Raw genomic sequence first — 23,799 nt, 5'->3', positions numbered from 1 at the left:
CTGCTGTGGGTCTAATTGGTGATCCAGAAAGTAATCTGGCATTTCTCTTGTGAACATTTAGAATCTTTTCTTCATGTTTTACTATGGTGAGTTTTATTAGAATGTGTTGTGGTGAAGATCTTTTCTGGTCATGTCTATTAGGAGTTCTATGTGCTTCCTGTACTGGGATGTCCCTTTCCTTCTCCAAATTAGGGAAGTTTTCTGTTATTATTTCACTAAATTTGCCTTCTAATACTTTCTCCCTTTCCATGCCTTCAGGAACTCTTAGAGCCTGTATGTTGGGTCATTTGATAGTATCCTGTAGATTCCCAATAGTGTTTTTTAGTTTTCTAATTTCTTCTTATTTTTTATCTGACTGTATAATTTCCTGTGCTTTGTCTTCTAAGTCAGATATTCTTTCTTCTGCTTCAGAGATTCTGTTGTTAAGGCTTTCCACCGTTTTTTATTTGACTTATTGAATTCTTCAGGTCCAAGATTTCATTTTCATTTCTCTTTAAGAACTCAATTTCATGGGAGAAATGTTCTTTTCATGTCATGTATGGATTTCATTAGTTCATGCATTTGCTTCTTATTCTAAGTAATCCTGCGAACAATTTTTTGAATTCCACTTCTAGCATTTCTTCAATCTTTTCATCTTCATAATCTAGTATTGAAGTGTTGTGTTCCTTTGAGGGCATCATTTTGTGTTCCTTATTTCTGTTTCTTGAATTAGTGTATTTATTATTCAGCATTTGTGGAGATACTCCTTGGTTTCTTCTTTGTTTTTTCTCTGTGGTGGCTTTTATCTTTGGACTATTCCTCTGTGGATTAGTGGAGTGTCTACTTTTTCTGTGAATACCTAGAGGCATGTGGTGGGTGTAGCCAGCAAGCACTGTTCAGTGCTCCAGGGTGAAGAGTGTCCAAGGTGATGCCCAGGTTGGGCATGGTAAATCTCCTCTTTATTTTTTTAATCAGAGGGAGGTTTGTTCTGCTCTGTTAGTGTAGACTAAGCTCACCTCCTCTCCTCAAAGGAGACCAGTGCCTGGGCACTAGCCCCACTGGGTATAATAGTCATCTGCGCTGCCACAAGAACTACACAAAGGATCTGTGCAGTCCTCGGTGTTAGCACAGAATCCACAGCAATGTCCTTCACCAGAGGACCAGGGAGCCCTGAGCATGTGGAGCTGCCCATGGTGAGTACCCAAAGTCTCAGGCATACCCCGAGACCTCCCATGCAGCCACAGTGTTTCCACAGTTCCAGCACACAAGCTTCCCACAGTAATGAGCACCCAGCCCCCTGTCAGTTCTCCCTACCAGACTCAGGAGTTTCTGCTTGACTGGTTGCTGGGTGCTGTCTCAGCTGTTACATATGTCCAAAATGGCATGCACTCTCTATCGGCTTGTAGGAGGATGTCATTGCAGGGTGATCAGAGAGTATCATGCTCCCCCTTTTTTTCTCCTCTAGTTTGGCAGGTATATTGTCCCCCACAGGGCTCGATTCTGGATTCCCTCCAGGCTCTTCCTTCAGCTTTATCACCAATGGCTTGGGCTGCTTTTATCTGGTTTCACCTCACTCTCCAAAGCTGGTGCAGACTTTTGGCTACTGAGGTCCTGAGTTGTACACATCCACACCCTTCATGTAGGTCCAGTGTCCTAATTTGTATGGAGTTTCCTCTGCCATTTTCTCCCTCTTTCCTGAGATTATACCCTCCCACTTTTTTTAAACTATCTTCCCCAAGATCAGAGTAACAAGCTCCCTCTGTACTCTGCCATCTTAATCCAATCCCTTGCTGTATTTCTTAAACATTTTCTTCTTTTTAGTTATTCCACCATTCATGAAAACCCCAACACAGAAGTCTGGGAGCCACACAAATCTCTTCACTTCTCCCTAGTCCCTCATGTGAGATTTGTTCCCAGGCTGTGTCTATGAACCTCTGAACAATTCCCCTATTTGCCCACTCCTCTGAATCCCAATTGCCTGGATTATTACAGTAAGTTTTAACTGGACTCCCTGCTTTCCATCTTCTTTTAATATGTTTCATCCTCCTTCCCCCACCCTGAGGAAGCTGGGCCAAGGCCAAAGCTAGGAGCCAGGAATACAGTCTAGGTCTCCCAGCTGGGTGGCTGGAACCCATTTACTTGAGCCATCACCACTGCCTCCCAGGGTTCAAATTAGCAGGAACTTGGAGTCAGGATCCAAAGCCAGGTGCTGAACCAAGGTACTCTGATATTCGACGTGTCATCATAAACAGTGGTTTAACCACTAGGCAGGAACCTGCCCCCAGAATGGTGCTATTAAATGTGAATTTGATTATTATACTTGTTTCCTAAAACACTTCAAAGGCTCCTACAGAATAACATCAACATTTTCAAGTAACATACAAAATCCCTTCTGATATGACCCTTGACTACCATGACCCTTGCTTCCTACCTAGCTCAACTCAATGCTGAGCTCTATCCAGCTATCTATTTCCTAAATAGCCCTCTGCTTCTTGCCTCCCTAAACAATCCTAAACAGCTCTTTCTTCCTTACATATTCTCCTCCTATTCTCCTCCCAATTCCAGCTACCGGGGAAGCTCTTACTTACTCTTCCAGATCCAGCTCTGACATCCTCTGGAGTACTTCACTCTTACTCCACCTCTGTGCAGAACAAATGTCCCATTGTTTCCTTTAGAAAGGAATCAAGAAAACAAATGGAAGAGTCATGCCAAAAGGACCTCCTCCTCATAGATCAGCACCCAAATGGAAAGCAGAAACCTCTAGGAGAATTTAGGAGTGGGCCAGAGGTTCTTCCTGACAATACTCCCTCACAGCCCTTCTCAGTCCACTCTGACAGCCACCTCTGATGGCTTCCTATTGACCTCAGGACACCTCAGGACATAAAAAACTGCCACTTTATGTCCCCACTTGCCATACTGCACAGCCTTAAGAACTCACCAGGTAATATATTGATATTGTGCAGAGCTTGCCTACATCTAACTGATGCCAAAATGACCAGTTAGCAGAGAAAAAAAAAATATCAGATAACCACTGGGTTACACAAGCCAGCACATGTGGTAAGGTATAAACAAATGATTTTTTTACAATTTCACAACATCAAATAATTTGTCTGATTTTTTTTTCTGAATTGACCTCTGTGTGTGTCTGTGTGTGTGTACCATGCCAACACAGCCAGTTTCTGACAGAGGAAATGTGTTCTGCACTAATACAGCCAACCCAAATAGGCAAAATCAACAAGAATATATGATGCTTATTTCCCTGATAATCCAACCCAGGTGGAGCACTGGAAAATGTCTGGAACTAAGTAAACATGCTTCCAATGGGACTTTCCTATGGTCCGCCACAGTAGGCAAATAGTACCATCCTGGTTCTGTGATTTACACTTCTCCAGGCAAGTCCAATTTGCCTGTCATTCCCTAAATCTCTTTCCTTTCCTCCATCATTCTAAAAAAAAAAAAAAAAAAAAAAATTACTTCCAAACAGACTGCTCTCTTCAAACTATGTAGCAGCTCTGCAATCCTAGACTGATCATGTTGGCTCATTCTTGGGCCTTTTAGACATTTCGTATTTCTCTTCCTTCAGCCTCCCCCCGGGTCAGTGGCCATCAGGCCATGCTGAGGCATAACATAAGAAACACGTGATCCCACACAGACAGAAACAGAACCCTACCCAGATTCCCCCTCACCTAGCACACACTGGAGTCAGGCAGACGTGGGTTTTCAATTTTAGTTCTACCTTCTATCAGCTGTGTGATTTTATGTAAGTTCTTAACGTCTAAGAATTTATCTCCTTACCTGAAAAAACTATGGGTGTCATGACAGCAATCTGTTGAACACTAAGGATGAACTAAGACCACGTGTGTGAAGCTGTCACTGCAGCTCCTGGTCCACTGAGATGCTCAAAGAACAGTCCTCCCCTTCCTTTTCCTCCCTGCCGTTTCATCTAGTTAAGCGAGTTCTCCTGGCCTGCCTTATTCCAGCACCACTGGGCACACCACTTGCTGCAGCTTGACGCCTAGATTAGTGCGACTGAATTTAAGGGAGGTGACACCTGCTCCATTCAAACTTATTTCTATTTATATTGAGTATGTTGATTAATCATCCATTCATATGCACGTCTAGATGGTTCCATGAGTTGGGAATGTTTGCACATTTTTACTTTTTAGATTTTTCATTTTTTAAATATTTGATTTATTTATTTGAAAGGCAGAGTTACAGAGAGGGAAGGAGACACACACACACACACAGAGAGAGAGAGAGAGAGAGAGAGAGTCTTCAATCCACTGTTTACTCTCCAAGTGGCCCCAGTGGCCAGGGCTTGAGCCAGACCAGAGCCAGACCAAAGCCAGGAGCCAGGAGCTTCATCCAGGTCTCCCACGTTGGTGGAAGGGGCCCAAGCATCTGGGCCATCTTCAGCTGCTTTTCCAAGACCAATAGCAGGGAACTGGATGGGAAGTGGAACAGCTGGGACTCAAACCAGCAGCAAGACGGGATGCCAGCATCACAGGTGGTGGCTTTACTTGCTATGACACAACACCAGCCCCAGCAATGTCAACTCCAGATTTCTTCATTTTAAACAAATAAAGTTTGTATATATGAAGTTCATAAAAATGTGCAATCTCAATTCCATGTTCCTACTATTTTTAAAATTCTCATATCTGCATTGATGTGTAATACATACACATAAATATATACAAATATGTAAATATTTTTAAATATGGAAATACTTGGCATTTATTATTTAGACCACACCAGGCACTGTGCAGGGATGCCTCATTTAATTCTCAGAAAATTCGCACGGTAACTCAATGAGATGGGTACACCTATTAGCCCTATTTTAGGAAACTGGGGCTTAAGAACCTTAGATAACTCGACCTAAGTCACACAGTAAGTTCGTATCAACATACCCAAAATTCCTAAAAGAGTAGTTGCGTTGACGAAGCCTCTGTTTAATCTCAGTTGAAAGCTCGGAGGCTGCGGTTTGAGTGCTTTTAACTTGCAGTAAAGCGCACTGCTGGACTCGGAGAGGGAGATAAACAGGAGGACAGGTGTTAAAGACTGCGATGGCAGCTGTAACCCGAGGCCGGCTCCGCGCCCGCCGCAGCAGGGGTCTGCGAGGCCGCACCCAGCCGGTGCGCGTCGGTGGACTCCCGCGGCCCGGGCGCGCCTCTCACTTCCAAAGTTGGAGCTCTCCCGGGTGGGAGGGGGCGGGGAGGAGGGGAGGCCGGTGACGTCACGAGGGAGAGGGGATAAAGCGCCCCCCGCCGCTGTCCCGGCGAGGACTCTGCCCGGGGTGCCGAGTGGGCTGTCCCTCTCGGGGGAGTGAGGGCCGCCGGTCGCTGCGTCCCGCCGCCTGGGAGCCCCGGAAGGCCGCGCCAGGAGACACCATGCCCCAGACCGTAGTCCTCCCGGGCCCTGCGCCCTGGGGCTTCCGACTCTCGGGGGGCATAGACTTCAACCAGCCCTTGATCATCACCAGGGTAGGTGTTTTGCGGACCCCGGCCTCCGGGCAGGCGCGCACAGAGCCAGGGAGGGCGGGCGGGATGGGGGTGCCGGGGGATCCCCGGGCCTCGGGCTCCCAGCCGCTGGGGCAGCAGCAGCGCGACAAGTGGAGGCTTGAAGGATGCTGCGCCGTGTGGGGAACCTGCAAAGTCGGCTCGGAAGGTCCCGCACCCTCTCGGTCCCCAGCAGCTTCCCAGGGGAGCGCTCCAGGACCGCTGGAGGGCTGCGGAGCCTTCCCGTCTTCCGCACCCCATCTCTCTTGGGCCACAGTTGGGGTGCTGGCATGGGGAGGTAGGGACGCAGGCAGGCGGGTGCTTCTTGGGGCTGGACACGCACCTCGGCGTCTTTTCTTGTCTGGATGTAAACTTCAGCAAGGCGCTGTTCGCGGGGCACAACCTGGCTTGGCCAAGTTGGAGCCGCTCGTATCAAACCAGGCAGGGAAAATATTACTAATGTGTGTTCCTGGGTTTCCAGGCATTTTGAACAAATATTTTCCAAAGCTGGGGACTTGGCTTAGAAACCATCACCTATAATTCAAACTATACAGAAAATGAGTCTGATAGGTTAATTTTCCTGATAGAAAGTAGCCATCCAGACTAACTCTGGAAATAATACTTTAACACACTGTCAAGCTTTTCCTTCCTTAACAGTCTCTAACGTCTTTTCTAATTAGAAGAAGGAAGTAAATATAAAACCTAGTTTCTAGAATCAATATGCTAAAGTGTAAGTCTCTTTGATTTTTTTCCAACTTAGTATCTTTCTCTCTAGAAAATTATTGTTGGTGTTTCAGTTTCTACATATAAATCATTTTAAATTAATTTCAATGCATAAACTTTCAGGATATTATACTTTTATTTTCAAAATGACATGGTATTTTCTTCCTTTATGTTGCTTATATTGTATTTTATAAATGTGTACTATATCATCTGACATAGATTTTGAACAAGATAATACCTTTTAAATTATGTTCTATTTATATATATATCTGTGAGATTTGGGAACCCATGTCCTTTCTAAAACTTTTCAACACATGTATCACACACATGTATACAGTGGATGGAAGATTTCAAGCTTTGTTTCACATTTTTCCAGAACATATAAACACATCTGACATGTGTTTTTATATAAAACGTGAAAACAACGCACCCCAAAAAATGTTCCTAAGTAAATTAAGCAAAAATGCTTCAGTGATCTGCGCCAAACAATTCCTTTTATAGATTTACCAAAGAAAACAGTTTCCATTATCTCTACAGAGAAATATTTTTAGTTTCTGGAGTGTGGTTTCCATTTGTTTATATTAAATGAAATAAACTTTGACTCCTACAAATCATATTTACATTAAATCCTAAAGAGACAACTGTCACAAAAATCCTTTAAGAGATTTATAAAAGAAATATTTTGTTCTTACTAGATAACATGTCAATATAATTAATTATATGTTTCAAATTTTGAGTGTTGACATTATAAATGTTTATTTTAAGACAGTATTTACATTCTAGAATTGGACTCAGCACTACAGCAGTTATTAGTAAATGCATTTTATATAGAGACAGTGATTATTTAAGAATCCAATTCTATCTCAGATTTCTAACTCATAACTAACTGTGTCATTCATTTTGACATTCGGTTCAATAACAGAGCATGACCAGATATGATTATTTCATTTGAATATGCCTATTTCTCTTCCATTAATTTAACCCCAAGACAGCACATAAAACTAAGTTATTTTCTAGCCCATGTGTTCCCAAAGCCATGTACAAGGAGTTCTTGGAAAATGGAATTAAAAGAGAATGTGACTTTCCCATGAACTTTCTGAAGCTTTTTTGTACATAATAGATCCTTGCTGAGACGTGAACACACAGTCACTTGGAATTTTATGCCTAGGTGAACACCGAATTGAGAATATTTCCACTGAAATCATGAGAGTACTTAAAATCATTTGGGAGGCAGAAACTACTGAAAATAATTTTAGAATGCAAAAATAATGATTAGTGTTATTAGGTAGCAGAATTATTCTATTACATTTACATATTTTTAAAAAGGGAGTAAAGTTGTATTTTATTATTATATCTTATGTTTGCCATCACTCTTCTCAGCACTTTTTATCCACTAACTCACTGAAATCTCACAATGACCCCATGAGAGCAGTAGTAGTATTATCCTCTTCTGCAGATGAGGCTAGTGAAGTTTCCAGAGTCCATTTGCCTGCCAGTAATCCAAGTGGCAGGACAGGATCTGATGCCAGGTCTAACAGCCTCCAAAGCCTTCATTCTGAAGTCCACAGAGGTGAAAAATCCCACAGAGGATTCAGATCTTTCTAGATAGGTGTTTTGTGCCATCCAAGTCATCACTGCTCCTGTTGTTTCTGTCTTCAAGATCAACAACTTTCCTTTTTTCCACCACTGTTTTTATTCAAGATGTCAAACCTTCACACCTAGACATTTGTCCTTCTCCAGTTCACCCTGCATATTCTCACCAGCCATCTCTGTTTGCATCACCACTCCACAGAGAATAAAATGTGTGGCCTTTAGCATGGCACTTGCGGTTTTTTGCCTTTTGTCCTAATCTGAGTTTCCAACTGCATTTCCCCCATCTCATCCTTGTCTCTCTGTTCTTTCCCTCTTCTCTCTCCACCCATAGGGAGTAATGCTAGGTCATGTAGGATTTCCCTCGTGTGTCTCTGCTTCTGAAATCATTTCCCCCCAGAATTCTCTGCCCTCCCCCAATGTCATCTCTGTCTGCAGAAACACAAATACTTCTTCCAAGCCTTCTTCTAGTAACAATAATTTCATCCATTTGATGACCATAGAAGGAATTTTCTAATTTGAGGATCACTTAGTGCCCAGTACAGTGTCTAGAAAATCATAAATATTGTATGGTAAATAAATACACTATGTGAATGATTGACTAAATTGTCCTCTCTTTATATAACTGGATTGTCATAAATAGATACACATTGTATTCTCAAAAATACTCCACAATAAAGATAAATGAAACTTGTTTTGCTGTTAGTTGATTTATCTGTTTTAGGTAAGTTCTTAAGCATATAAAGAATTGAACTATCAATGTCTACACTTAATGTCAAAATTTTCTTGTAAACGAAATGAATTTCCTGAAGTCAATTAAATCAGCTTTTGTCCTCCTACAAGCTGTATTCTCCTCTCCCTGCCCCACACTATACAAATGCAGACTATAGAAACTCATAACCAATGGTGCTCCAACCAAAGTTTGTAGGAGGGAGGGCGATGAATACAATTCTCTCCATCAACTGAAATGACTGTTCACAAAATTAGGACAAAGTGTTCCCACCCCACAATGTTTACAATCCAATTAATCAACCAGGTAAATCTTTGTATCATAAAAACATGAAAAGTAAACTACATTCAGACACTGGATATCCTAAAACGAACTCAGTAATTAGTTGTGATACACACAATTTATAGGAAAGTTATTCCTAGGCAATAACTGTGTTATACTTTGTGCAATAGAAAAACCTAAGTTTTGGATCTTCAGTTTAGTGGTTATTACAAACACCATATATACTGGTCTTGGCATTTCACAGAATAAAGTTTAAGTTTCACATATCTAAGTGAGCTTCTATTCTTCCTCTTTGAAGAAGATTCTGAGAAGTCCCTCTCTTAAGTTTTTGGAACATCCAGAAGGTGGATCTGCTATCATAGGTTACATGTTTATTGTCTGCTTTCATAAAGTTCCAGTATGGGTAGGAGGCAAGCTGCTTTTGTGTACATATATAAAGCGATTGTATACCTCAGATGATAGTATGCCCTTTCTCATCATTTCTCTCTTCCCCATCACCACTTCCCTCTCTCACTCTTCTTTTCTATTCGGAGCACACCCAGGGTCATTATTAGAATCCTAACATGAACTTGGGGACCAACAAACGAGTGTCAGTGCATTCTTAATTTTTGCATAGAAAAGTGTATAACTTTAACATCTTTCATATTTAAAATTTGAACTTTTAGAAGGAGTATTTACAGTTGAATGCAATCCTATTCCAGGCTGAAAAATTATAATAGAAAGGTTGATTACCTTTTTTTCTGTTTCATTTTGTTCTAACAAAAATTGTGTCTACATGAAAGCACTGGTTCATATGTTCACAAGTGTCAGACGTCTTCCAAATGTCTACCTAGTGCAGAAGGTCTTGTATATGAAACGCACTGTGAAGGATACAATCACAACTTAGATGGATTTCCACCCTTTGAGAAGTCCACATATCAGTTGAAGAGAAGGGACATGACACAATCTTTCCAAGATCCCACAAGAAAACCAAAGCCAATGAGATAAGATGAGGCAGGGGAAGAGATTACTTGTAGGAGAGGCATTGTGGGATAGTCGAGGAGCTTGGGCCATGAAGTGAGACAGACCTAGGTGGGAACTTCAGGTTTTCACACACTGGATGTGTGACCCTAAACAAGATTCTTATACTTCTGATCATCCATTTTCTCATTTTAAAATAGAGATAAGTATTTCATAAGATTGATTTAAGAAGTAAAATAATATAGTCAATAATAATACAAAAGTAGTTCTCAAGCTTGGTTGTATATTAGAACCACCTCAGATAACTTAAGAAAACATTCAGGGACAGGTGCACACAGAAATTCTGATGTAACTGGTGTGGGGCATGGCTGTAAAAATGCCCATTGCAGCCAAGTGCATCCAGTGCAGGAGGCTATGGATGTCAGATGAGGCATGCGGAGCTTATTACGCAATGGAGAACAACTGAGTGATGGAGTTTGTCACAGTTTTGCTTTGAAGGGCAGTGCAGCCCTTCAGTATATACTTCTCTTGCCCCATAACTATTTCAATCGTTTTTATTCTTAGCATAAAAATCATTTCAGAGCCATGTTTTTATTTCCCTTCTGTCTCCCATGGTAAGTAGAGCACTACAGATGCTTAATCTGTACTTTTAAGCTAATTTTTCTCCCAAACTGTACCCAAGTAATGTGCTGATGTGTTTAACAGAAACCCTCTGACACACTTGTTTAGAACACAAATTCCATGGCTCCTCTTCTCGAGACTCTGATGTCTAACTCCAGACTTCTGGAGTGGGCTAGAGGTCTTTATGTTCAACAGGGACCCCAGGTGATTCTTAGAATCAGACAAGTTTGAAATCATGGTGCTCAGTGGTTGTTGGCAGTACTCTATCCAGTTACCTTTCTAGTAGTTTCAATAGTTATGATCATGATCATGAGTAATAAATAACACATTGAACAACTGTCTGCCTCTTTGTAGCTCTCTTCTAATTTGGGAAAACAGTTACAATGAACTGTGAAAAATAATACAGGAATCATACAAGGCTATAATATTATAATAAAATAATTCTGGGAAATAACAGATTTTTGTGATTAAGCAATAGTTTAACTTACTAAAACCAGGCCACTTTTACATTCACTTTTTGGTCACTAGCATACTAAAGTTGAAATGTAGGAAGAAGTAAAGTCATCTGTCATGTTTTCTCCTCTCATTCCTCTCTCTACATTCTTTTTTCTTCCTCACAACCCCCTTCAGGAACTGAATACAAAGTCAGAAGTGAGGTCTGGCATCACTGTCAACCAGTTCTCCTACCTGATTTCTGAAACAGCTGGTGACATAGCTATGCAGTTTTTCCTAACTTAGTAGAAAGCTGCAGTTACCTTACATACCTCTCCCCCTCTGAAAAATAGAGGCAGTTGTCTTTGTCCAGCCTCTCACAGAGCTGTTGTAATGGTCAAAAGTGTGTTAAGGAGCTTACAAATGTAACATTTTGCATCAATATAAGGTAGTATTGTTAACTTGAGTATTAATACTATTAATACATTTCAGTTACATTCAATATCTAAAATGTTTGACTGAGGTATTCATTATCTGAGCTCAATGGATATCTAAGTTCAGATATCCTACTTCTCATTCAACCTAATAGATCTAAAAAAATGCTCAGTTTTTCACTATCAGAATTGAGTATTATGTAATTTCAAGCTCCTTAAACATATTAGAAAAGCTCAGTGATGTGTTAAAAGTGAACATATTGGGATGGACATTGTGATGCAGGGGGCTAAGCCCTTGCTTGGGCACACACATCCAAGGAATCAAGTCCTGCGTCCACTTCCAGTCCAATTTCCTACAAATATGCAGCCTTGGAGGCACAAAATGATGGCTCAAGTAGTTGGTTTCCTGATACTCACGTGAGAGTGTGGGAGTCTTGGATGGAATCCCTGGCTCCTGATTTCAGACTGGCCCAGATCCAGTTGTTGCAGGCATTTAGGGAGTAAACCGGTGTTTGGAAGATCTCTCTCTGTCTCTTTCTCTTCCTCTGCCTCTCAAATTACATTTATTTATACACATATGAATGTATATATAAATATTATTTTGTAACTATATATTAATGCACTATACACAAAAATATGTTTACATATCAATTAAAGGAAAATATTTTTAATTAGTAAAAAATGAAGGCAAACATGTTTAACCAAGATTTCTGGTGTATTAACTCAAAGAAAAGAATCCTGGCTTTAGATATTTCAGAATACAAGGTACTGATTTTTAACAAGAGAAAATTAAAAGTTTAGGATTATTTTTATCCCTACAAGTCATGCTGAGAATGGACACTCTTGTTCTTCTAACAGTTCTGGGACTGGGAGGATTTCTACATGGAAAATGAAAATCCTTCTAAAGGCTAAACTGTAATAATCCCTGGTTCTCTTCTCCCAGAGTCTATCAATTGTTCCTATTGAAAAATCAACATAATCCCTAAACTGAGATGATTACAGAACTAAAATTAGTACAATAAACATTTGAGTGATAAAATGGAAGATCTAGGACACATAAAAATGTTTCATTTTGGAGATTTTATTTATTTAGATTAACTTGTATCTCTCTTAGAACCACAAAGTCAAATGGAATAGCTAGAATAAGCAAATTGAAAAAAAAAAAAAAACAATTAATGACTAATTCTCAAATAAAGCATTAGGAACAATCTAGTTTGTTCCTGGATGAGTTTGAGATTTAAGTCCTTTGTGTTTTTCTGATCTAAACTGTGGGAATTTCCTACCATTACAGTAGGTTGACATTAATAGCCACAATCTTTGAGTTCATAGGGACTAGTTCATTCTGAACTATGATTTAGGGGGCTTGTTCAATCATTCTTCAATTAAGTGTTCATTAATTTTCTACATTGGGGTATACAATGAGAAGCATTAGAAATTCTATAGGCAATGGGTTACATCCCAATAACCCATAATAAATTGAAAATATTGTAAGTCAAAAAAAGCATCTAATGCACCTAACTTGCCCAACACTGTGGTTGTTTACACCTATGATCAAGTAGCTGACTGGGAGCACAGCCCATTGCTGCTGCCCGACATCTCCATGACCAGTCTGGGAAAAGATAAAAAATCAAAATATAAAGTAAAACTTCCATTGAATGCATATCACTTGTCCACCATGGCAAAGTCAAAAAATCCTAAACTGAACTGTTATAACTCAAGTATCAAGTGAACACATACTATGTACAGCCTCAAGAGCTTCCAGTCTTGTTGGGAAGACAGACAATGCACAAGGAAACAAGCAACAGTACAAATGCTTTTCATGAAGGAACTGAACAGAGCACAATGGTGAAGAATGGTGGTGGGCGAGACAGCAGAAGTTACTTCAGATGTGTAGGGAGATTTCTCTGAGAAAGCAGCATCTGAAGGACGAGAAGGAGCAACCAGGCAAAGAGTGGGTGTAGCATTTCAGGCAGAAACACCTTTGCCTGAAAAGGCCCAGAGAGAGTAAAAGCTGAGTCAACTCAAGGAGCTGAAAGGAAATCAGGATTATTACAGAGCCAGCAGCTTTGTGAGAAGTAGGCAGGGTAAGGCCTACATGAGGCTTAAGCAGAGTAGGTATAATGATTAAGGTAATCATTGCCTTTACTTGAACAGTCAGCATAGTACTAATTTCAAATTTTCTATTTTCAAATATTTAAAATAGTAAACCATATTCTCCCCTATGTCCTTAAGTATTCCTTTTCTCCCCCACCTCAGAAAAAAACTTGTAAATTTCTTGTAGAAATCATAAAATTGGTCTTGCATTTGAATCTAGTTTGATAGTCTCTGTTTTTTAATTGGTGTATTTAGATCATTTAGATTTAATGTAATTGTTGTCATTTCATTAAAATCTACCATTCTGTTAGTTGTTTTCTGTTTGCTCCATCTGTTCATTCATGGAGAAGAGACAATGAGTGAATGTAAATTTCCCTTGTGTCTTTAGTTTACAGAGTTTTATATGCTCATGCTAATTAGTTATCAATTTTCAACAATTTCTTAATAATTATAGATGAATTCTTCTTAACAGCTAATATAGTAGCCACATCTTCCTCCATGCTCTGCTACAGGTGAGCCTGTGTTCACATCTTATCTTTCCTGGAAGGCATTTGGTTTTCCTTGGATTTCAGAAGAAAAGTTACAATTTTGTATATTACATGACTTCTTGTAAGTGCAAGAGGAATTCTTTCTTCCAATTTCTCCACCTTATGTGCCCTGGATTTGTTTAGTCTATTATAACAAAAAAGATAGATTAAGTATCCTATAAATAACAGAAATTTTTTTCTTATAGTTCTGGAGGCTGATCAAGTTACCAGCATTGTTGAGTTCTAGTGAGGCCCCTTTTCCAGGTTGCAAATAGTCAGCTTCTTGCTGTGTCTTCATGTGGTTGAAAGAGAATTAGTAACTCTATCTGAATCCTGTTTATAAGTGCACTAATCACATTCATAAGGGCCCAACCTGACCTAGTTACTATACAAAGCTCCCACCCCCAATTACCACCACATTTAAGATTAGGATTTCAACAAATGAATTGGGGAGACACAGCATATAGTCTATTGTATGCTCTCATGTGAATTTCTAAAGATGATAAACTATTGGAATGCTAAAGCAATTTCAATTCAAATATAAAATTATTTAAATATAGTAAAACTATATAAAGTTCTGGATGACAAAAAAAGCTAAAGAAACAAATTACTAATTTAAAACAGTGAAAATGTGATTCAGACAGGGAGTTATAGAAGATGTTTTCAGGGGCCAGCATTGTGGTGTATTGGATAAAGCTGCCATCTGCGATGCTAGCATCCCATGTGGGCACTGTTGTGAGACCCAGCTGCTGCACTTCTGATCCAGTTCCCTGCTAATGGGCTGGGAAAAGCATTGGAAGATGGCCCCTGCCACCCACGTGGGAGACCTGGAAGAAGTTCCTCGCTCCTGGCTTAGGCCTGGGTCCACACTGGTTGATGCGGCCATTTGGGGAGTGAACCAATGGATGGAAGACCTCTCTCCCTCTCTCTGTAACTTTTTCAAATAAATAAATAAATCTTTAAAAAAAGAGAAGAAAAAGTTTTAAAGAGAATAAGAGATGTGATGTTGGATGAAATGTGGTTAGTAGAAACCAGATTTTTTAACATAATAGGAGAATAGAGTTAACACAGTTAATTAAGAGCTATTGGAAGTTAGATTTAAGATTACCCACCCAACAAAACATGAAAAATGTTACCAAGTTGAAATACAAATATCAGATGCAAAACTCAAGATATTACAAGATTTTTTTTTTAATGATGCCATGATTTCTTCCAGATTACTCCAGGAAGCAAGGCGGCAGCTGCCAACCTGTGTCCTGGTGATGTCATCCTGGCTATTGATGGCTTTGGTACAGAGTCCATGACTCATGCTGATGCACAGGACAGGATTAAAGCAGCAGCACACCAGCTGTGTCTCAAAATTGACAGGTGCTTCTTAATTGACGGTGTCAAAATTTGATCTGTTTTGCAGGAGAACCTGAACCAGACTATAAATGGTTCCGTCCTCCCAGTGTGAAAGAGTGTCACAGGGCTTGGAATTTTGATTGCCTTTTTTATGTATCAGTCGCATAAGTCTCTTCTTCCCTAACATCAGTCAAACCGGTTGTTGACAAACCATTTCTAAAAACAATTCTCTGGGATGTGAGAGGCTAAAAAAAATTTTTTTCCTGTACTAACACAGTGTATTGACTATGAAAATACACCACAAAGCTCTGAACAGCTCAACTAGTTATACTGCTGTTCTCAATGTGGTTGGAGAATGGGATGGAATTTAAATAGCATCCTAAAAGAATCACTTGATTTTCTAAAATATGATCATGTTAAAAACTGGTTCCTGGACGCTGTTGGTTGTTTTGTATACAATTCGGTCCAGAAGAATGTTAGAAAGTATATACATGAATGTGTTAGACACTGGCACATTTCTGACCAAAAAAATAAATAATAGGAAATTGAACTTAATCTCTTGCCATCAGACCCATAATCTGAAACTAAGCCATGAAAATAATGATGTCTTACCATGGGAATTTGTGGTTATCCTGTCACCATGTGTTGACACTTTTCCCGGCTGTGGTACAGAAGGCTCATCCAGCCAATCTGCCATTTCATGGGGTGAAATACATTCTTTCTCTATCTATGCATAACCTGTGTTCCTACCAGGCATGCAGTCCCTTTGGAACCACACGGTTGTAGGTTGATGCATGAGAAGGGTTGGACAAAGACATTTTTCTTAATGCCAATAGCAAATGCACTGGGCAAATCACCTATTGTCTCCCGTAGTAGCTTGGGTAGGCCAGAATGGAAGTAGAAGAGATTCAGGGCATTTGCCTCATGGCGATCTACACAGTGCACCTTCAGAATCTCTCTTGTACTGTTTCCCACATGCAGTAGAAGCCAACTTTCTCCAGAAACTTCACAGTGTACTCCATGCAGCCTTGATCCATTCTAGATTCCTCAAAAGAACACTTAAAGTCAAAAAATAATTGGGTGGGAAAATAGGGAATAATGTTCATAAACAAAAAAATTGCTTTGTCTAAATTAGTGTGAGTTGCTGCTATTTTCACAAACATAATGGGAAATTAAAGTATGCTAAAACTGGAAGTACCATTCAGATTTGGAGTTTATGAAATTTATTTTCTTTACAGAGCGGACACTCGCTTGTGGTCCCCACAGGTCTCTGAAGATGGGAAAGCTCATCCTTTTAAAATCAACTTAGAATCAGAACCACAGGTATGAATTTTAGAGTACATGATATATTTCCTTTTAAATGATGGGAATGCCTTCCCAGAGGGAGAAGAGGCAAATGTAATCACTGGAACAGGTCACCCAATGAAGCAGTTGTGTCTTTACTCTCTGTGATTAATTTACATTGGCTATGTCTTCTCAAACCAAGTGAAAAAGAAAAGTATGGCTAGGCAAACATCTTATTAAAAGACAAATATGTTCTCATAAGGAAAATTTGGCTAAACCTCCACAGAGTGCACTTTTTCAGTTCTTATGATGAACTTCTGCCAAATGGCTGTGAGGTAATCCAAGAAATTCAACTTGTTAAAGCAAAGTAAAACAAAAAGTGGAATTTACCATTTGAAACAGGTGTCTCCAATCTAATAGTTATTGTGAACCTCAACCCTTCAAGATCTTCCCCAGATCTTATTTTACATTCTTCTTTAATTCTAAATTCTGGCATTCTATAATTAGATTTGCTCTAAGAAGAGTTTTACATTGTGTTATCATAGTGAGATTCTGCCCAGACAGCTGAATTGCAAAAGATAAAGGATTTCCCCTTGAGGCAATTCTAGCTAGAGAGCTAAACTAATCTAATCTGATTATTTATCTAACTGTGGTCAGTGTCAAAAGGTCCAAGAAAAACCAAAATTAAATCAAACCTCGATTGGGATGTACTGAAAAATCTAATTAAGAAAAGGGAATTAGAACTTCTACTTCGAAGCTCCCAAGGTATAGAAGTGCAGAGGTTTAAATCTAATATCTCCTTTGAAACAAGTACTAGTCCTAAACTGAGTAGATGTTATGAGTGTGTGGTTTTCCTATGCATCTAATGAAAGTGAATTGAAGACACATTTGTTGCAGCAATGCTTCCCCTGTCAGGATCAACTTCTGAATTTGTTCTTTCAGCTTTCCATGGTCTACTTAAGCTTCTATTTTCTTCTGCATAAAATAAATATAAAATAACAGGGCTTTCCCAATGATTTAAACAAAATAATGCAAAGAACTTGGCACATTGACTTACTCAGAGAGATACACAACTAGGTGGGAGCATTCACTCTTAGTGAGGTTCCCCGGTGCCTCCAAGCTGTGACCAGGAAGCCTCCTGCCCTTTCTCAGTGGTGACCCAAGAAGCTGTCTATGTGATAGGGCTTCCTAGAGACCAGGAACTCCCTCCTCAAGACTGTAACAAGGGCCATGACACATCATGTGTACCAAAGCTCTGTTTTTCACTAAAATACCCCTCATCCCAGGGTAGAGAAACATCCCGAGTAATATAATAGTAATATAATATTATAATAATATAATAATCTTTAGAGGGAATGAGTTAGATTTTAAAATTAGATTTTTGTCCTAGACTTTTTGACTGAAGGGAAGTCAGGGTCTGAGCCTAAAATTTGTTAAGAGCAAAAAGAGGTGCAAACAAATCCAAAAGGAGTGAATGGATGTAAAATATTCATGAAAGCAGGAGCCCTGAGTTTGTTCTCTTCTCTTTGGATTCCCAAGGCAGAGCCCACAGTGGGCACTCAATAAATAGGTGATTGGTGAATGAAAGGAACTCAAGGGCCTATAGATGAACTGTGCCTTTTCTAGCACTGCCCTGGACCAGTTCTGAGGACCAAACGTACACATGATCTTGGGAGTTGAGAGGGATATTGAGACTTTTTGCTCTTCAGGGTGAGTGAGCAAAAGTCAAAGAGGAGGGCGAGCACTGTGGCATAGTGGGTTAAGCATCCACCTGCAGCACAGTCCTGGCTGCCCCAATTCCAATCCAACTCCCAACTGATGGTCTGGCAAAGCAGTAGAAGATGGCCCAAGTGCTTGGGCCCCTGCACCCATGTTGGGAAACCTGGAAGAAGCTCCTGACTCCTGGCTTTGTATCGTCTCAGCTCCAACCATTGCAGCCATTTGGAGAGTGAACTAGCGGATGCAAGACCTCTCTGTCTCTACCTCTCTCTGTCTGTAACTCTGCCTCTCAAGTAAATAAATAAATCTTAAAAAAAAATTTTAAGTTAAAATGGATGAAACAGGTAATAAGTATAGAGAAGGGATCTGAATTCTGATGGGGGCTTACCCTGTTAATCCAAAGTGGATTGGTGAATCATAATATCACTAATCAACATTTTCTCTGATAGGATAAAAGGTTGGGAAAGGGAAACTAGAGTTCTCCCTGCAGGGCTCTCACTTGCATATTGCCCTTAGCAGTAAAGCCCAAGCCTATTTGCTTCCTCCCACCCTCATCAGCTAAACTCTTGGAGACAGACAGGAGAAAAAGAGACTGAATGGTGCTGCAACAAAGGGGATGCTTAAGGCCCACACAAATTCATTTATTGGCCACTCAATCTCTTATTATCACCAGGACAAACTGGATGTAATTCTTATTCCCTTTCCCATGTACACCACAAATCCAAAATTGCACTTTTTCCTTCTGCAAACTAACTTTTCACTCAAAACTTCTTCTAATTTTTAAACTGATTTTTATCAATATAAGATAAAAGATATGGAGCCAATTAGACAGCTTTGGTCAAAGTACCAGCTCTCCAGTGAGCCTTACTCATGGCTGCATCTCCCACCCTAGCATGCAAGTGATTCAGCAAGTATTTACTTATTATTTATTTTAAAGATTCATTTATTTATTTGAAAGGCAGTTTCAGAGAAAGGGAGAGGCAGAGAGAGGAGAGGTCTTCCGTCCTCCACTAATTTCACTCCCCAAAGGGCTACAATGGCAAGGGCTGGGCCAGGCTGAAACCAGGAGCCAGAAACTATCCTGGTCTTCTGCATGGGTTGCAGGGGCCCAAGTGCTTGAACCATCTTCTGCTGCCTTCCCAGGCTCAGCCAAGTATTTCTTATGTATAAGACAACCTAGACCATGCTGGGAGCCTATGTGTTGCTAACCTCCCCCCCAGAACTGGAGTCCAAGGGTAGTTCTCTGAAATGCAGCTCCAACAAGGCCTCTTTTAGAAACCTACAAGTATTAATCATTGAATATGACTATTCCAAAAATTGGATATTAAGGTATAATCCTAATTTTAAATATTCTGTCCTCTCATCAGTCATTTATTAGCCAATGCATCCTGCATTTGGAGGTTAGAAATTATGGGTATTTGTGATACCACAAATGGGAGAAAAGACAGGAAATTGGTTTTTTAAAAAAGGTAAAGATTAGATTAAGGGCTACAGCAACCAGTCAGACAGAGCCTTTGAACATTCCATTAGTTTGAGTCATGACTAATTCTTACTGGCATCCTCCAGAGAGGCCAGTGTTTGAGGAGCTCAGCGATAAGAACAATTTCAGTTCTCCTCCTAATGGACCAAAGGATTTCTATTCCCTATGAGATTCTCAGGGCGGATTTCTGCATGACCAGTTCACATGATTTGGTACTTCCGAACAGACATTCCCTACACAAGATAGCTACATTTCAATGCATCCTTTGCTAGCTGAAAATCCTATAGCACAAACTAGAACAAAACATGATGATAAAAAACAAAGAGTAAATTTAATTTGTGAACTGAGACTGAAGAAAAGCTAAGCAATGGTTATATACCTTAGCTTTTCTTTAAGTGGTACAAAGCATGCATAAAGATAGCTTTCCCCACACAAACACCCAAACAGAGTAGGCTAGAGACAGGTGAATCTTCTAGACCACAAAGCTGTGCAGTCTGAGAAACAAATGCTAATTTATATTGTGCTCTAATGTGTGAATATTATAGATGAAAAGTTAAATGTCATTGAGCAATACAATATTTAAATTCTCACTTCTCAACCCATGTCAAACACTTATTGTTAAGTTATGTGACCTTTGCCTTTAGAATAAAATACTCTTTTTTGTTTGTTTTAAAAGTGGTAGCACTAGCTAAAAAAAAATCTGACTATCCAAGGCCAGTCGTAAATGATAAAATGTTTGTGTATTTATTTTTTGTCTTTTTCCTGATATGTAGATTTAGGCTTATGGAGCTTTTTCTTAAATAGTTATAGTGGTAATTGATATAAAATTTTACTATTTAATTTTTTTCAGTTTCGCATGCTATCTCTAAATAGTTAAACTTTGTTTTTATGAATTTAGACATGAATCTTAGGCTTCAAGGAGACCACAGAAGTTGTTTAGAGCAACTCCCAGCAATTGAATCAAGTTCTGGCACACAAGCCTGAAAATAGTCCCTGAGCCGCATACGTGCATTTCTCTGTACCAGGCATCACTGAAGGCACAAGTGCCTGTCCCTTAGCAAAGCTTTCATTCTCATATGGACCATGATCCTCATCTTTTTAATGTTAAACAACTCAAAGGCATAATGGGCCTATCACAAAAGAGGAAAGATGATCTCAGAAACAAAGATGATTCTTCTCCAACCAAGAAGAAAGCTGTCTCCTTTCACATATAAAGGATGGTGTCCTTTCATAATAAAGATGTCCTGCCGTGCACAGGCCAGTGGTGTGGGAGCTAACTAGTTTACATTTTCAGAAAATTACCTTCAGTCTGCAATATTTTGACAGCTGAAAGGCAGCCTATATGAAGTAAACGTTCATAATCACTATTTCCACTGACTCTTCCCCAGTGAGATGCAGGAAACACTTGAAACAAACCATTGGAGGGAAAAATGATTAAAGGTCAACTTTCTTTTCCATTTGAGAGGTGAGCATGAGGAGGGAGTGATTGTTCATAAATTTCATAAATTGCTGAAATACAGTAATTTCCTCATTGTGTGCTCACTTCATGCTTCCACATCATTTTTCATATATAGTTGAATCAAACACTAGGTTTCCATTGGAGATGGTAATTGCCTGGCTGCTTATCAGGGGAAGGTGGCCGTCTTTGAGTGCTGTCACTGCTGGGGTCATTCCAAGGACTTGGGAGGCCACTGGGAAAAGCCCTGTTCTCCTGGTGCCTGCACACTCTGCCGAGTTCCTTAGCTTTCACTCTGGCAGCTTTAGCATCCCATTAACTCAAAATAGTCTTTCTCACTATAAGCTCCTAACATTGAATAATAATAATTTTAAAATGTGTTAACTATTGGAATAATGACTTACTGAATTCCTAAGAGACAAGAATCATTTGGATGGCTTTGTCTGGATAGAATAAACACAAGAGCTGGACTAAATGAGGTACTTCACAAGGTTTATGGAAAAGGCAATTAAAAGATAAGTTTAGGGACAGGTATTTGGCCTAGTGGTTAAGATGCTAGTTAAGAGGCCCATGTCCCATATCAGAGTGCAGGGGTCTGAGTCTGAGTTCGTGTCCTGATTCCTGCTTCCTGCCAATCAGACTCCAGGAGGCAGCAGTGATGTCTCCTCAAATGGCTGAGTCCCTGCCAGCCTTGTGGTTACTTAGACTGAGTTCCTGGCTTCTGGCTTCAGTCTCGGGAGTGAACCAGCAGATGGGAATGCTTATCTTTCTCTCTGCCTGTCCCTGTCTCTGTCTCTCTGCTTCTTGAATTAAAACAATGTTTAACCAAAAATATAAATTTATTGTGGTGCAAAAAAAATTTGAAACCTATGCATAGTTGTTCATAATATAAACGTTCGTGAACGTTTTGAAGGCCCTTCATGTGCTTTGCACCAGGGCAGGCATTGTGGCACAGCAGGTGAAGCCACTGACTGTGATGCCGGCATTCCATATTGTAGTGCTACGTCAAGTCCAGACTACTCTGCTTCTGATCCAACTTGCCCCAAATGCACCTGGGAAGGCAGCAGAAAATGGCTCAAGGGCTTGAGCCCTGCCACCCATGTGGGAGACCCAGATGGAGATCCAGACTCCTGGCTTCAGCCTGACCAGCCTGGGCCATTGTGGCCATTTCTCTCTGTCTATATGTTTCTCTCTCTCTCTCTCTCCCTCTTTCTCACTTTTACCATTCAAATAAATCATTTTTTTTATTTTGCACCAAAAAAACTTACCTTTTAATTCCATTTTCTACAAACCTTTTGAAGTACCCTCATATTAACTGCTAGATTAAAAAAAAATCACTGGTATTTTCTGTCCCTCATGATTTTCCAGAAAAAGTAAAAAGGAACTATAATGGAATGGCAAACTTCTAATTGGCTTTGTCTTTTGATTCTGTTTGACCATCAACGATGATGTAAGACTTGGATAGAATATTGCCTCTCAGTGCCATACTTAAATTGGCTGTTTAGCTTTTGTGTATACACTGTATTGTGCTTTTTGGAATGACTTTAGAAGCCCATAAACTAATGCTTTGCAAAGCCTAAATAAAAATGTTTGAAGCCCATATCAGAAACCCTTGCTTTTATGATCTGAGTAGAAAAGAAGGATTTTTAAAACAAATTACACATTTGTGACCTTTGTAATATATGTAACCAAAATGAAAATGGCAAAGAAAAAGCTTGAGCTAATTAATTTATGTGCTATTTGGAAGTAATAGTAGACATTATTGTTGCACAAACATTTTCACAGGAGCTGTCTCATTTACAGGACAGTCACTGTCCATGTTATCATTTTAAGACTAAGGAGAAATAAGGGCAGAGTATTTTTCCCCATAAAGCCATCGTAAAGCATGCCATACTTTCTTAAAAGAGAGAGAGAGGGAGGGAGGGAGAAACCTAAGTTCCACAAAGTCTAATTTCTTCAATCCTGACTGATTCACTCTTCAGCAAGCCTGAAAGATTTATAATCCACCAAAACTAAATTAGGCAATTAGCCTTTTATCTTCTTTCATATCAAAAAGTTACAAAGACTTGTATCAAAACCATTGTCATTTACTTACAATTATTTCCAGCCATAATAATGGCTGATCACAACCAGAAAACACAGACAATCCAAATTTAGTGTTAAATCAACCAAAAGACTCAGATTGTACCACTATAAATGCACACATTTTTGCATGTCCTAGGATTTGGCGTTTTTCTAAAGCCACATTTGGTTGTTGCAGTCATTCTGCTCTCTATTGCCAGCAACAATAATGCCACTCAACTCCTCAGCTATGAGCCATGATTATGGAGCAAAAACATCCAGTGAACAGGGAATCAGAGCATTTGATCACGAGATGGACTCATCAGCCAGATTTTATTCAACTCAGGCCCTCCTTTTGGGCTAAGGAAGCTGTACAATCTGCTGCCCAAGGCTGATGAGAGAAATGCTTTCTTTGCCACATCACAGGTGTCAAGTACCAGGAGAGTGGGGGCTGCTGGAGTCAGACTCCGTGGCCTGGTGTTGGAAGCCCCGTTTTCCCTGTCCTGTTTTCCAACAATTAAAGGAGTTACTAACAGGCTGAAATGGGGGAAAAATAGCATGTGTGATGGTTATGCCTGCTCACGGAAA

General features: G+C 39.9%; 1 protein-coding gene and 1 long non-coding RNA gene across 4 annotated transcripts in view; one reads left to right on the top strand and one right to left on the bottom strand.

Moving 5' to 3' along the window:
* LOC103345694 (uncharacterized) overlaps nt 1-5,368 on the bottom strand; it is a 50,706-nt gene extending 45,338 nt beyond the window's left edge. Inside the window, exons 1-3 of the long non-coding RNA XR_011386819.1 lie at nt 5,217-5,368; nt 4,887-5,126; nt 2,568-2,648 (exon numbers count right to left, since the gene is read on the bottom strand). This is a non-coding gene — a long non-coding RNA (uncharacterized lncRNA). The remainder of the gene's footprint in view (nt 1-2,567; nt 2,649-4,886; nt 5,127-5,216) is intronic.
* PDLIM3 (PDZ and LIM domain 3) overlaps nt 4,996-23,799 on the top strand; it is a 32,350-nt gene continuing 13,546 nt past the window's right edge. For 2 of the 3 annotated variants that reach the window (XM_008250705.4, XM_008250698.4), the window contains exons 1-3: nt 4,996-5,459; nt 15,084-15,235; nt 16,450-16,534. In XM_008250705.4, the coding sequence (XP_008248927.1) occupies nt 5,367-5,459; nt 15,084-15,235; nt 16,450-16,534 (330 nt within the window). In that variant the 5' untranslated portion in view covers nt 4,996-5,366. The remainder of the gene's footprint in view (nt 5,460-15,083; nt 15,236-16,449; nt 16,535-23,799) is intronic. The other variant, XM_008250702.4, reaches the window with a different exon arrangement.

Source organism: Oryctolagus cuniculus, chromosome 2 (assembly GCF_964237555.1).
Source record: "Oryctolagus cuniculus chromosome 2, mOryCun1.1, whole genome shotgun sequence".
In the NCBI taxonomy this organism is placed as follows: domain Eukaryota; kingdom Metazoa; phylum Chordata; class Mammalia; order Lagomorpha; family Leporidae; genus Oryctolagus; species Oryctolagus cuniculus.
The sequence above is the reverse complement of the archived record's forward strand: the minus strand, read 5'-3'. Positions and strand labels throughout refer to the sequence as shown.